The 16,078-nt window shown below is 42.8% G+C and overlaps 1 protein-coding gene across 1 annotated transcript; it reads right to left on the bottom strand.

The window, feature by feature from the left end:
* Positions 1 to 4,475: 4,475 nt before the first annotated feature.
* Positions 4,476 to 6,151, bottom strand: LOC133914199 (uncharacterized). Its single transcript, XM_062357333.1, has 2 exons — positions 5,394 to 6,151; positions 4,476 to 5,089 (listed from the first exon to the last, which is right to left on the bottom strand). The coding sequence occupies exons 1-2, from the start codon at positions 5,956 to 5,958 to the stop codon at positions 4,704 to 4,706; spliced, it is 951 nt and encodes a 316-aa protein (XP_062213317.1). The 5' UTR covers positions 5,959 to 6,151; the 3' UTR covers positions 4,476 to 4,703.
* Positions 6,152 to 16,078: the final 9,927 nt, after the last annotated feature.

The following is a 16,078-nucleotide window of genomic DNA, read 5'->3' as shown; positions in this document are numbered from 1 at the left end:
GTTGTGCTGGTGCGTGTGCAGGCGGCCTATTTGTACATGGACACCGTCTGCAATACATTTTCTTTGTTATACAGATATGTTAAATAGAACTTATCGAGGTACCAATTACTAATATCATTTTAACGTGATAGATACTAATAAGAGTGACTGCATAATTTTCCCTTGGTGAGAATCTGCCTCGTTCGAATTCATTGCAAGCGGTGTAGCTCTTGAATCTTCGTATACCGCGTCAATGTGCAGGTGCGTGTCGTCCGTAGCTTTGGTCCCAAGTAGGTTCAACTTATCAACAGTTAACGAGCGAAATTCGTGGTTACCGACCTTACCAAGCCACACCGGTAATACAAACCGTTTGGTAATCGAATTTGAATAAAAAAATAAAAAATAAAAAATCCTAAAAACTAGAGACAATTATAAGACCTTCTGTGAAAACAATTTTCAAAAATAATATCATTTACATCATATTCTATAGGCAGGAAGTTTGAAAAAAAAAGTTGATGCGAGCAGCTCATTTAATAACTTATGTTAAGAAAAAACTTAACATATAAACATATATTTTTCTTGTGTATGACGTATCTTAAGAAAATCTTTAAAATTGGTTTAACTTCATTTAGAGTTTTATTAATTTCTCTATGATTTTTACAATGTTCACAAGCATAAAGTGAATATGTTAAAAAACAACATTGTAATTAACTTTTTCATATCTATCATTATTTTTCCTACATAAATCATAGTATAAGTAAACTAATAAAAGTAGTTTCAATAATTTTGGAGGTGTGATGGGTTAGTTATGAATTAATCTAATTGCAACACATTTACACAATCCTGCATGTAACAATAACTATTTCGTGAGTTCATGTATTTTCAAAAGACATAGGATCATGTAAGAAGACTAACAAAATTAGTTTCATGATTTTTGGATTAGCAAAGAGTAAACTATGAATTTAACTTGGTTTAGCAAATACATTTTCTCACAGAAAATAGTCAACTTTTTTATGAGTATAAATAATTTTATCATGTAGATCATGTTACAAGGAAACCAACAAAAAAAATTTACTTGATTTGAAACTCAGATGACTTAGTTATTGATTTTACAAGGTCGAACCTTTTTTGTTTTTTTTTAACTTCACTAAAATTCGAGAAAGCCGTTCGATAAATCGCTAAAACTGAACGGTTACCGATAAAATTGAACAGTTACCGATAATGCAAAAAATACAGAAAATACGCTCGATAAATCGCTAAATTCGGCCGGTTACCGATGCAAACCGACCGATTACCGTTCGGTCGATTCGGTCCTAATTCTCGTCGAATTTTAAATTTGATCGAGTGAATTTTGAGCGAATTTTCACCAAATTTCGAGCGGTTATCGCGATAACCGTGATTTTTCAATTACCGCCCGATGTCATTTTTCGTGTCCCAAAGGATTTTGTAACTCTTGGTTCCAAGCTGCCGTGGCCAGTTAGCAGGAAACGTTGCAAGTTGCAACTGTTGCAGCACATGCTGCCGCTCCTGTTGCACTTGATTTTCCAGTGTTACCCGCCGTAAGCAATCGTGCATTTTCAATGCATCGAAGCTTCAGGTTCGAGGATTTGTTAGACATTGGTGCCATGGAGATCTACATTTCATACGCATGCAATGCTCAGAGAATAAATTAGTATCCCGTCCCAAAAAAGATCTCTCCGTGCAGCCGTGCTGTACACACCAGCGAATCAAGCACTGTACGTGCGTATCCGTGGTTTCAATCAGAGTCTAAGACAGGCTAATTGATGACAAAAATATTAGACTGATCACTCACTCATCAGTCACTAGTCACTGTTGTGCAATCGTACCGTACGCATGGAGATGGTGAGATGACGATGAGAGTTGTAGGTTGGGTGGGGCATCAACATTGGCTGGGGCTGGGCGTGATGTGCACAGGCGCCGTACGTGCAAAATCTGCCGCCTGCCAACACCGCCGGGCCATTAATGGGGCACATGGCCTGATGGCCGTGTGACGCGCGCGGCGCGAGGCTGGAGCTGGAGCAGCTCGACCGCGCCACCCGCCCGCCGTGCGTGCCCGTCCCGTCCTCCCGAGTCCCAACCCCACACCTCTCGCGGCGGCCATGGCGATGGTATGCATGGGCGTGGCCCGGGCCGCACGGGCGACCCAACACAACCATAATAATCTGAAAGCATGCTCTGTCTAACTCCCGTGAATCGTGATGCCGTGCATGCGACCCTGAGAGGCACGAATTCTCGATCACCTAACCTCATGGATGCTTCATCTTAGAGCAAGATCCGGATTCTTGATCACCTACCTGATCGGCGCCCCTATGTATGCTCAGCTCAAGTATGGCTGCAGATCGAGGTCGGCAGACGCAACCATGTGACCATATATACAGCTTGGAAATTTAATCTACACATACGGAACGGCAAACTTGGATGGATGGCCGGACGCCGATCGCCGGTACATGTCGGGAGAATCCTTGTCCTCGAGCAGGCTCTCAAGTTGTACACTGACCGCCTTTTTTCTTTCTACGGTTGCATCCGCTAGTGTAGGGCCTTTTGCTTTCTGTAAGCTTGAGCACTAGCTGTTCCGTTGTGAATCAGTGTTGCTAGGTCTGAAAAACAGATGCAAAGAGATCGGCGTGTAGGTCTCGCCGCCGGAAAGATAGAGCACCCCCACCCTACCTCATCCTATTGATCCGTCCACCTATGAGCTTGAGTGAGTACACGTAAGTTTCAGACGACATGGCTGGCCGATGGAGGAAATGTGCGGCAAGGAGGAAGATCATGCTTCATGCATGGCTCCAGGAAAAAGGACAAACGAGGATAATCATAGTACTATCAGTTGCCTTTTCCTCCGGCGACGAACTCCGAACAGTGGCCATGCACGACGCAATGTGCGTACGTGCTGATGGCGAAACGCCAATAAATGGCTCTTGTCCCCATCTAAACGCCGCTTCATCTGCTGCTATGCTATCGTGTAAAAAACAAGCCCCAAGTGAATTTATCTACTTTTACATCAGCAAACTACTTTGGAAAAAAACGAAATTAATCGGTATACGCTTCTTGCTGAGCTCGGTTAGTCAGAGCTGTGCTGCTACGATTCATCTGTGCTGACGCAGCGCAATACGGAAATGGACTAAGTTTGCATTTGATCTTCGGACTTTCAGACTGCATTTTCTTCTTGTTACAACGACTAACAATGTTATCCTATGTGAAATGGTGAAAATATATCGTTGGGAAAAGGCCAAAAGGGTTAGATAACTAAAAAGATGCCAACATTTTGTGGTGCTTAAGTGCTTGCTCCTGATCTAATTTGCAGAGTAGGCTCAGCTTCCTCTCCATTTTCCTTAGAGGTCTAAATCCTCAGCTGATTTGTCGAGTCTCTATCCGTCCCACCCCGATTAGGGTAAGATGGGGGCGAGGCACTAGCTAGAGGGGGGTAAAATGGGGTGGGGCATCGGTCGGGATGGGGCGGGAGCAGGGTTAAGGTCTGTTCCGTCATACTCTGTTCCGGAGTATATGTTATATACATATTTAGTGAGTTTATTAAGAATTTTATTATTATTTTGTAATAAAATTTTTAGTAAACTAATGCATATATATATATATATATATAACTATTATCATGTTACATTATATCTTGTGAATCTCAGATGCGACTTTTTATTGATTTATATGTTGTGGTATCTATTATCTTATAATGAAACTTGATCTATATTTTTAACGATTCCAATCGAGCGAGATAGGTCGGGTCAAAGTCAAGACTCCACGGGACGAAATGGAAAAAAAAATCACCCAATCTCATATCAGAGCAGCAGGACGGAACGTGGGACATACGGATGAGATAGGTGAAGGCAAAACCCACTCCATCCCCCTTCACATGGAATCACTTCACTACGTGCTCAACACTTCAACTCTCAGTTACGATCAGTACACCAGCAGTACTAGTCTCCTTAATCTAGGAACTATTTTATCATATCACGGGGGCGATGCAATGCAAGAGGATGGTACCGCCAACCATGAGCTACCTCTTTGACTCCCCAATTAAAGATCAACTTGTCTCGACAAGGGTGCAGGCTGCAGGCACATGAAGGGGCCATCATGTACACGATGCTTGTCCTCTTTGCAAAGGACAAGGCCTTAGCTTTAGCTCACTCCCTCCATTTGGAAGCCAACCCCACTTCTCAGATTCCAAATGTGGTGCGTGTTTCCGTTGCCTAAACAAAATGGGCAAATCTCCACTTAAGAAAAGATCATGCTTTTCTTTATATGGTCATGCAGCCTTGATATTCTGACTTTTGTTCAGAGATCTGTCAGCTGCTGTTTGCGTGGAAAAATGGCTTGTTTACTGATGAATTTTAAAAAGACAGTACTGAGCAACCCTAGTCTCACTTTCTTACTTAATCCTAATCCTAGCAAGCACTTTTGCAGCTTTGAAGTTCATACAGCTTTCATGCATAAAAGTCTACACATTGGTATGTTTAGTCTACACATCTCTGTTAAGAAAGGTTAAAAGCCTGTCCTTTTGCCATCCATATCATGTCTGCAAAATATAAACTACATGGAACCCAAGACAGGAAAGAGACCAGGAGTCCAAGGCTTTGGAGTTAAGGGAAAAAGAATTCCACATCAAGCCTCAAATTGTACAGCTCCTCTACTATTTTTTTTCCAAACCAAGCCCCTCTCCTCGGTCCCAACCTCTCTTCCTCTCTATTTGATCAACAAGATGTTGCTGTTGCCAATGTACAATGTGAAGCAAGCATGTCACAGACGGTTTCCCTCCTGATGTCCTCGAAGATGAGGGTCTCTATCCTGGCGCCGATCTCCCTGGCCTCGTTCTTGAGCTCGCGCCATTGCGGCATGGACCGTGACAGGTCCAGCTCCATCATCATGGGGATCCTGGAGATGTCCCCTGCGATCTTCTCCCATGAGGAGATCTGCTCCTCTATGGACTTCCCGTTTCTCACCATCTCTTCGTCGCTTTCGTCGACCTCCATTTCGCAGAACTTGTCGTGGAGGTTGTAGGTGAAGCATGGGGAGGTCGGGCCGAGGAAAGCTTCGGATGGAGGTGAGCTCCCGGAGGTTGATAGCTTCTCATCCTCCCCTGTCACAAGAACAGAGAAGAATCTAAGCTCACGTTTTAACATGCTAATCTGCATTCAGCTTCTGTCATTACCGAGAATATTGAGGAACGCACAGCAGGAGATATATAAAGACAACAAAATTTTGGCCTAAAAAGTCAAGGAAAAATTACAGACAAGAAAGAAAAAGGAAATCTTGAAATGATAACACACATGCAGGGTAAAAGGATAGCACAATGTAGCAATATTAACAAGTTTAATCATGGTATAAACTAGTAGCTCAGCTACTGAATCAATCAGAATGGCAGTAGATGTCAGAGAGCTTACAACGGGAATGCACCGGAGACTCCTCGTCGTCGGAGTGCAACTCCAGGACGGAGACCGGGCTGAGCTGCCGTGAGGAGTCCAACTCCATGTCGGCCTTCCACCTCCTCCGCTCATCCTCCTCGTCCCCGTTAATCCCACCGCCGAGTTCCATGGCGCGAGGGTCGCACTCTCCGCTGTCGCCGATAGAGCGCCGCAGCCGGCGGAACTCGCGGTCACCGCCACTGCCGGCGCCGGAGAAGCACAGGCCGCCGAGACCCTCGCATTGCAGCACCCTCCGCATGGCCCTGCTGCACAGCACCTTGCTCAGGACCGACCGCAGCCCGCTCACGCCGCCCGCGCCGCCGGTGCCGCCGCTCCTCCTCTTCTTGAACCCGTGGTTGCAGAGCCTGAGCAGCCGCCGGCACACGGCCGCGGGGCAGCAGCCCCCACCTTCTCCTTCTGCTCCTCCTCCTCCTCCCCTGCTTCCGCCACGGCCGCGCCGGGGCCTCCTTGCCTTGGCGGCCTCGACGAGGAACGGCTCCTGCTGCTCCTGCAGCAGCTCCGAGAGCCTCCTCGTGGCGGCCATCGCCCCCCTCCCCTTCTCAGCGCGATGCACGCAAGCGACAGATCGCAGCAGCTCACCGGCCGGTCAAGAAGGCACCTCGGGCACTGCTGCTCATCGTTGCGAGTGGATGAGGGGTCCGGTCATGGTCTCATGGAAGCGGCTTGGCTTGGCTGGGTGCGAGAGGAGGGGTCAAGGCGGTGCGGGTTCTTGTGCGCATGTGAAGGCAAGGCAGTTGGGAGGAGGGGATCATAGTATTCTCATATCTTGTGGGTGGTGCGGGGCCTGGGGTCCCCGCGATGGTTGTTGGGTAGAGGGAGGGGAGTGACGAGAGTGGGAGGGGGAGTGACGATATTTTTAATAATAGTATTTTAACGAAAAATTACAAAAATAAATTTTTAAAAAGAAAAATTACAAAAATAGGTGACTTCGGCATTTTGAGTGTAGACTAGACACATGTCAGTATCCAAAATGTTTACTAGACTTTTATCGGTACTCTGAATGTTAATAAGTGGCTAGCTCGACGTGATCAAGGTTGTTGACCTTGCGCGGAGGATTGTTGGCAGTTTGAGTGATGACAAGTGGTCATATAGGATCTGTCAATATGCCTTGATTAGCCTACATAGTGAGACTTCTCGGGATCTTGTTGGCCTGTAGAGTGAGATATGTTGGCATCATGTTAGTCTGCAGAGCAAGATCTGTCAGCATATAGAGTGCCAACATGCCTGTCGATGTGTCCATTTTCTTACGGTCACGTGTGTGTCATATAGGATATTGGTATTCTTATTAGAGTACCGACAGGTCTATTTCACCATAGCCACGTGCGTGTCATATGAGATGTCGGCATTTTGATTACCAATTGGTATCTATTTTTATAATTTATAATTTATGAATTTTATTTTTACAATTTTTCATTAAAATACTATTATAAAAAAGATTAGGAAGTGTCAGAGTGGAGAATGTATGGTGATAGCGGTGGCGTGGTGCGAGGAGGAGCGAACGGTCTGTTTTAGGTCGCTAGTGATGTGTCGCAGTAGCCAATAGTTGGGATTGTTTGTTGTCCATCAAGAGAAAAAACGCGAGGTTTTCACCGCCTGTCTAGGTGGGAAGTAAATTTTATAGGACCATATCCTACAAAAGACTATCTCTCCTGTAATAATACGTGTTCATTTTATATCTCTACTTTTTAGCCCAGTCATTGGATCACGAGATAGATGGTATAGATGAGATCTCACAAGGTCTTTCTGAATAAGATCCTATAAAATTTACTTCTTGTCTGGGTGTGGTAAAAAAAAAACGCATGCAAATGAGAAAACAAACACGCCCGGCATGCATATCTAACTTACGTATTTATACTAAAAACTTTAGATTTTTAAATGGATCGAATATGTTTTAGGAAAAAAATATATATCTCCATTCTTTTTACTTATCATTTAGGACACCGTTTGGTCTCCAATCCATGCCTATGACGTTTTAGTTTTTGCTTTTCATTTAGGACAATGATTTGGTATCCAATGTATGTCTTTGACCGTTGATTTTTTTAAATATTTGTTGTCCAAGGTTATAAAAAATATAATTATTTGAAATTATTTTTCATTACAAATCTATTAATATCATTTGTATAGGATAAATTTTAATATTTTTGTATGTATTAATAGTCAAAGTTTCTAAAGGTTAGCATCTGACTTTCATATTTTCACTAAAACTCTATATTTTTGTACGGATGAAGTATGTTTTAGGAAAACATATAGTTTTATAGATTTTGGCTAGCATATGGTTGAAACCGATAGATGCAGTTGAAGCTGAATGCAACGAGGGATTGGTACACGAGCCCCACACTAGTCTCGCAGTTGAATCACTGCCTCAAATAATCAGCCAATGAGTCAACTGTGTAACATTAGATATTATCTGAAGATGCATCAGAATTCAGACACACCCAGTCCCAGGGAGGCAGGGACAGGCACCGGTAAATGGCAACCACAAAACTCCGACGAAACACGCACAGGTTAGCATGGCAGCAGCCTCCTGACAAGTCGATAGACCAGGCTTTTTGGCTGTCCAGATGTACATACTGCTACTGCTTGTCTGAACTTTTGACGCGTCCAAAGCATTCAAACCCAAGTCAGCATTTCCAAATGCTGGAGCTTGAGGACAGGGAGTGCTTCAGTGACTCATGTGCGATGTTGTTACCAGTACGAGAACCAGGTTTGAGCATGTTTGTTTGCAGCCAAAGCATGAAAGCAAAGCAGTATGGCACTTGCACGCCCCTGCCGGCTTTTCTGCATGCCGAATGAACAGGCTGTGAAGGTGAACGAAGGCCCCCCTCAAAATCTCTCACCAGTGCCCCTACCGGCTTTTCAGCAGAGGGACATCACAAGGGGGCAGAGGTGCTGGTACTACTGCCCCCGCTACTTTTCATGCACAGGACAAGGGCTCCATGGACCATGGCTGCCTGCTCCACTCCATTAGCTCGCAAATGATAGCGCTGCTGGTAGTAACTAGAGCTGGGACTTGGTTAGCGTATCGGCTTGGCTTGGTCTTATCGTGGTTCGTGTCACTATGCTAGGAATGATCGATAAATCGTGTCGTGCTGTGTCGATACCAGTTAACTTTAGCAAGGTCCAAACACTGTCTTTGTCTTTGTTACCCCGTGTCTTTACCGTATTATGCAAGTTCAGATACAATTCTACTTCATATCATCTGATATACTTATATATTTATTTTTTATTATCTTACACTTATATTTTTCATGCTCTCTATCACATGATAATGTTTATATATTTATTTTTTATCATCTCATATTTGTATCTCATACTTATATATTTATCTCTTACCGTCTTTCACCAAACAAACAGTATCTTAATATCTCATGCTTTATATCAGAAAGATTAGAGAATAAACAAAGAAAAATAATCTAAATTTTTTAAAAAATAAACATAGAAAAATGATCATGTATATTGTTTCTACCCTTTTCGCATCCTTTTCGCACCGTCTCGACACATGAGCACAGCCTAAACCATCGTACCATACCAACACACCGATCCTAGACATAACATGCTCTCTTGACACGAAATATTCGGTACCCTACTAGCCTGATCCAAAATATTTCATTCCATACGATGCTTTGGGCAATACCAAAACGTCGGACAGCTTAGAAATGGCACAGCTAGAGCCCCAACTCTAGTAGTAACTTTTGCGAGAGGCCATGAAGCTGTGACTTGTGAGTTGTGACACTGCGCCAGCCTCTCCTGCTAAGCTCCTTTCCCCTCATTGGGGGCCTTTCGGTTAAAAATTATTATCAGTAGTTGAAAGTTCCGACGAGCCGTAGATGCATGGACACACAGCTCAATGGGGTGACAGGATCAGACAGGGATGAGATTGGTTGCATCTTGCATCAGTTGCTGTCTGATTGAGCGATGAATTTTAAAATGTGTGCATAGTACAGTGAAAGTGAAACCTTGCAATTTTTACTAGTAGAGTGAATGCCTGACATTCCATTTAAATGACAACTGAAAAGTATTTGAGCCGATCTATGTTGGTTAAGCTCGAGCCTCCCACAAAAGTAGAGGTTAACCACCACTAGCCATTTTATATTGATAAGAATTTAATAATTAATAGTTAGAGATTTAATAGAAATTATCATCGTATATACGCCCTTCATCCGATAGGGTAGGTTTTATAACTGTCATATAATAAATAAGGCAAATGTTGATATTATAGTCGGTACGTCATATTTTACACGAAAATAATCTTCAAATTAAGAATAAATCTTTCAAATATTTAAAAAATAATATAATAGAAAGTTACACTCGGACATATCAAGTGCAGTATATCTCTTTGACTTGACTATATACAGATGTGAGGGGTACATCTAAAAAGGTTGATTCCAAGCCAGACAGTCACATCCCAAGCCATAGGGAGAGCTAGGGAAGCGAGAAGTTGGACATACCATACAAACCAAGCATAGTCGATATAGGAGCAGAAAACTACCCATTGAGATTCATAACAAAATCATGCTACAATCATATCTATCCGTCAAGAGCTTCAAGATTTAGAGTAGGAGAGAATTTACTGAGATTCATAGGATTAGTTCCACACACACCTCTATCGTAATTGCTTCTTTTGATATTAATGAAGACAAAATATGACATAGTATTATTACCTAAAAAGACTTTAACTTATATAAATCTTGTGCCATTCTCTTCAATACGCATGATTGATGACTAGATATCCATATTTTAAATAAGTATTTGCATCATTAACTTTATCAGTTATTGACACACATGAAATCAAGACATGGATTTGCAACCTGTTCCGAAATGTCTTCACACTTACAATTGAGAAAACATGCGCCTCAAACATTAACGAACAAAAAAACTACCTTTGCACAGGTAGAATGTCTCATCTCAAGTTTCGACACAATCTGTGCAAGAGGCGTCGATGTCGCTGTGGGAGGATGTGAAAGAAAAAATATGTGCATCTGTGTTGAACAGTTTGGGTGAGACGGTTGCCAACAGGAACAGCCCAGGGCCCACCACTGAATTGACCGGGCTGCTAGTAGCCGCCGTTGTACTCGTCAACGCCGGCGGGAGTAGAGGAGTTTTTTTTTATATTTTTTATTAAAAATTTAAATAAATAGATTTCTCGTAGGAGAAATTGTAAAACTAGACGCTTGCAGCTCTCTCAGGGGGCTGCAGTCCTCTGAGAGAGAGGGTGGCAAGGGGACTAACCGCTCTCTTAGGGGGCGGGTAGGCCCGGAGAGGGCGGTTAGCCCCTTTGCTGCCCTTTGAGGGGACGGTTAGGGCTTTTTTTTCCCTAAAAATGTAATTTTTTGTGTAATTCAAGAAATAAAAAAGAGCTTTAAGAAAATTTAGAATTTAAATTTGGAGTAGGTTATGTAATAGTCGGAGAATAAAAAATCAGTAATTAGCACTTGTAGCATTTTACGTGAGTATGGGGTGCGAACGACGACAAACATAGTATTAAACATAGGGTGAAAACATTACAATACATTGTAACGGCAACGATATGATGAGAAAACAAAGGTGACATGTATGATTCGCACTAAGATCTACTTATTAGTGCGTCGATCCTAATCATAACATACCTTAGGGAGGGAAAGTATATCGGGTTACATTATATACTCTCTACTGAGTGCGAGAGGGAATGCCTGGTGACGACCAAACTGCCGCATGATGCGGTGCGGTGAGTATTTTTCGACGTAGATATCGAAGACAAGCGGCGCCTTCGTGAGCCAGTAATCCTCGTCGTGGGTACACAACAGTGACAAATCCAATCCTGCACGCCCTTGCACGGCCAAGATGTTGTAAGGCTCTCATACCACGTCGCCCGGACATAGCTTGTCGAACTGGGTACGAAAATGCTCGTAAGCGCTGCGAGGCTGCTCATGCGCCCAGTGTGGCTACGTGACAAACATCGTTACAAATCGTTAGATGGAAAAAGCTTGCGAAGGAAAGTGTTAATATAAAATACGTACCCGACGACGGCACCACATCGAGGCCATAGTAAGCGCGTCCTCGTCTGGCTCGCCGTACCATTCCTCGGGGTATGGGGAGCGATCCACTACCGGCCTGCCTATAACGAAACGCTTGTATGACCACAGCTGCAGAAGAAGTGGACACCCGGTAAAAGTGGCTAGTGGCTCTTTTTTCGTGCACGCGTCGCAGAGCGTCCGATACATCACAGTAAGGACAGCGGATGCCCAACTGAACTGCGGTACCTCCTCCCCATCAGCATCCGCTATCAACTTGGCGTACGGTACAAGCGTATAGTCATTACTCCATACCTTGCACCACCACTGTCGTACAATAGAGCCCATTTTTTATTTGGCTCATTACGTATCCACTGTGAGAAGCTCCTAGTAGATGAGCCTGATCTCCTTACTATCTGCGGAGTATCGGTTGGAAGAGGTCCGAGAGCGATTGGTTCATCACCGTTAGGTGCAGCCTCTGCAGTTTGTTTTAGAATCAGTTCATCAAGTCTTGCCCATAGCGCATTGGACTTCCGTTGCTGGTTTTGACTGCACAACTTTTTGAAAAGCTTCATCAACTCTTTGTTTTTAAACTGTCTGTAGAAGTTCGCACCCATATGGCGTATGCACCACCTGCTTTTGAGGTCGGCCACTGTGCTACTACACATCGTCGAACGCTACCATGTTGCATATCCAGCAAAGCCTGCAACAATCCTGCATGTCTATCATGAATGAGACACATATTTGGTCGGTCAAGAACAACTGCATATTTGACCCGCTCTAGGAACCAATACCAGCTGTCCCCATTCTCACTCTCCACGAAAGCAAACCCTAGTGGCAGGACTTGGTTGTTACCATCGACCTCAATTGCAGACAATATCTGCCCTTTGTACTTCCCAGTCAGGAATGTTCCATCTAGGTATATGATGGGTCGGCAATATCGAAATGCTTTGATAGTAGCGGCGAATACAAAGAAAGCACGCTGTAACATTCTTTTCCCGCTGTACTCCACATCAGTAGAGGGGTAATGCTTGATATCATAGTAGCTGCCTGGGTTCCTTCCATAAATTGTGGCTAATTGATGAGGTAGATTGTGATATGAATCTTCATATGTTCCGAACCTCATCTCAATAGCCTTTCGTTTCGCCCTCCATGCCTTCGCATAGTTTATTGTGTACTGGAACCTTTGCTCAATAGCACAGATTATTGATCGTGGCTCATACCTTAGGTTGTCCACAATCTCCCCGTACATAACATTTGCAATGAAGGCAGATGACAGGTTCCGGTGGACGAACTCTATTTCCTCAATGTGACAATTATGTTCCTTAACTATTAAGCACTGTCAGTAGTCTACTCATTTCCCTCTGAATGCGTGCACTCGCCAAGGACACTGCGGAACCAAACACTTCACATCGTACTCCCTTTTACTGGATTTAACAACCTTGAATTTCCTTCGAAGAGACAACAACTAGAATTTCACTACATCAATAACTGCCTCCTTTGTAGGATACATAGCACCCTGTGACACCTCGTTCTCATGGTACTGCCATGGTGTCCGGTCAGCCTCGCTAATCACCAGCTTCGAAAATTCATGATCCCTCCACTTTGCAGGAACTGGAGCATTACCCTCCTCGTCAGATGAATCCCCATCGGCAAGGCATTCCTCCAACTCTTCATCCTCCAAATCCATATCTTCAATGATGCTAGGGATGTGCTCCCCTTCATCAGCTACACCCATCGGTTGCAACTCTGGAATATCACCAACATCCTCCCTGGACCCGACATTAGCCGCCTCTGATTCATCTTCCACTGCCTCACTTGGTCCTGCTACTGCTTCCGCAGAGTTCACCTCAGTTTGATCTTTCAGGTACGCCTCAGCTAACAAAATCAGCGGCAGGCCACGTTCACAACATATATTTATATACTGCCTCCAAGTTGATGTGACTTCGATGGGAACAAGCTCATCAAAGTATCCATGACTAGCATGGCTGAGGACAGCTTTCAACTTCATCTCATGTTACTGCGGATCCAATTGGAAAAACCGCATGAACCATTTGCACACACCCACAATGGTCCTCTCATTAGCTTTACTAAGATCCTTCATGACATGACGAAATCCAGATAGATCTACACCGTTAAAACCATATCTAATTTCACCATCACAATAATATATCTGAAAAATTAATTTATCTGCCATCCCTGAAAACACACGCAAATATAACCAATGTTAAGACCAACAAACTATATTTCTAATTATCGGATCAAATAATTTCTAAATGCTACATCCTATGTTCGCAAATTATCATATACTGCTACCTCCTATGTCGCACATTACAACCCTAATATAATAAAAATAATATAGTAAAAATAATATTCTATAATTCACTGTTATCGTACAATTTTCTAAGTAAATTTGACAATTTTCTAAACCCTAGGTCATACATATTAAAACCTATGTCATATACTACTACTGCACTAATTAACAATAATAAATGGAAAAAAAGACTTACCCGAAAATAATCTTCAAATCCACAGCTCAAATGCTGCAGGGCTTCGCTGGGCTCTCTTCCTCCCCTCTCCTCTCCTCTCTTCTCCTCCCTTTTCTCAACGTTTTCTTTTTTCTGAATTAAATGAAATTTTAGGCTAATTTTAGCCTTTTTATAGTACAGGTCGGATGGGGGAGCTGAGCGGCGCGGGTAGGAAGACCCCTTACCGCCTCCTAAGAGGACGGTAAGGATCCTTACCAGTAAGGGAGGCGGCTCAGGTGGGCAGGCCGTACCCGTCCTCTGAGGGGTGGTTAGGTCTCCCGCCCACTCAGAGGGCGGATAGGTGACCTAACTGCTCTCTCAGAGGGCTGCATCCCACTGAGAGAGCTGTAAACGCCTAATTTTGTAATTTCTCCTACGGAGAACTTATTTATTTAAATTTTTAATAAAAAATATAAAAATAAAAAAACTCGGAGTAGAGTACCCTCCATCTTTTCGGAGTACCTCGTCACTGAAATCAAGAAATGGAGTTACTACATGCTTGTTGGACCAGCTTGTGGGCCTGTCCAAAGCCCGACGTTTCTTGCACTCTGCAGAATTTTCTCTAAAATATATTTTCTTTTTATCAATATATTATAAAATTATGTCTGGATTGAAAATTTTACAGAAATATAACCCTGTTCCCGAACAACTGGCGACCAGGCCCAATCCCTGAATATTTGTTGGGCAACATTTGCAAAAATAAAAAATAATAGTTCTTTGTTCTCAACCTTCAAAACACCATCTAAAGAGTCACAATAAAATTCTAAATATATTTAGTGGTACAGAGGACACTACCTTCAAATTTCAGCATAAATAATGACCTGTACAATGAACAGCAAAAAGAGACAAGTTTTTTTTCTATAATTTTATTTTTTTTCTCATTGTAAAATTCATGAAAAGAGCATACTCCACCATACCAACTGTTTTCATAATTTTTCATGACTATTTGAACTGTGTTTTCAAGGTATGAGCAAAGGAACGTAATATCTTTTAATATTTTTCTGATTTTTGAAAAAAAATCGCCCAATCAATAGCCAAATTTTCCCTTATCACCCGTGGTTTGGGCCACATGGATCTATTTATGTGAAATTTGCAAACAGGAGCCTAATTTTGCAATATTAATAAATTATAAATATATTTCAAAAAAATCCACATAGCACGGTCAGGCAGCTACCATTTGGAGTTTTTTTATATATTTTCTGACATATAATTAAATAAATATACCTGGACGAAAATATTTATAAAAATAGATACCTAGGATGGTTAGACCCTTACCGTCCCCTGAGAGGGCCGTATGCAGTCCACTTGACCCTTACCGCCTCATCGGAGAGCACAAGTGAACAGTACTCGACCAGAGTACTGTTCACAGATCAATTTTTTTCCCATGTATCTCTATTTTCCCCTCCCATCTTCTCTATACAAAGCTGAGTTGTGTGGTCTTCGTGTCTAAAGCCCAATTAATGGCAGATGTGTTGTCATTTCATACTTAAAGTTTTATCATGTGATCACTTCATGTCTAAAGTGTGAGTTACGACAGAGATACTCTGCTGCCAGCAAGATGTTGTCATTTCATACTTAAAGCTGAGTCGTGTGATTACTTCATGTCTAAATCCTGACGCACGACAGAGGTGTTGTGCTGCTATGTGTGGTTGCAGCAGCGTGTGTTTGTAATTGATGCTGTGAACGACTATAAAAGACAATACTGAATTGCGTATGTTATCTCTGCCCCAAACATAAGGCGAAGTAAAGAGATGACGAGCTCTGGTATGCCTACGTTTGCTATACCACCACCGTTGTGCAAGTATGGTACTGCATGCGAAATGAAGGTATCCCATGAGCTCGAAAACTATAGGAGGAGAGTCTTCCAGTGTTTAAACATTGATCTTTTGTTTGTGTGTCGGGGAGTTTAAATATTGATCCTTCGTCCATGTGCCATGATCATGTTGTTTGTAATTAAATAAATTGTACCATGTCATGTAACGTTGTATTTTGTTTGCACATGTAGTAGTGGTAGGGTTCGTAGTTGTTTGCACGCGTACTAGTGGTAATTGAAGAAATATAGTTGTGAACAGTACTCCTGGCGCAGTCAAGGGGTGCGTATGTTTGAATTTAAATTGAATTAAAA

The sequence above is a fragment of the Phragmites australis genome, chromosome 4, assembly GCF_958298935.1.
Source record: "Phragmites australis chromosome 4, lpPhrAust1.1, whole genome shotgun sequence".
Classification (NCBI taxonomy): domain Eukaryota; kingdom Viridiplantae; phylum Streptophyta; class Magnoliopsida; order Poales; family Poaceae; genus Phragmites; species Phragmites australis.
Note: the sequence above shows the minus strand (reverse complement) of the source record. Positions and strands in the feature narration are given on the sequence as shown.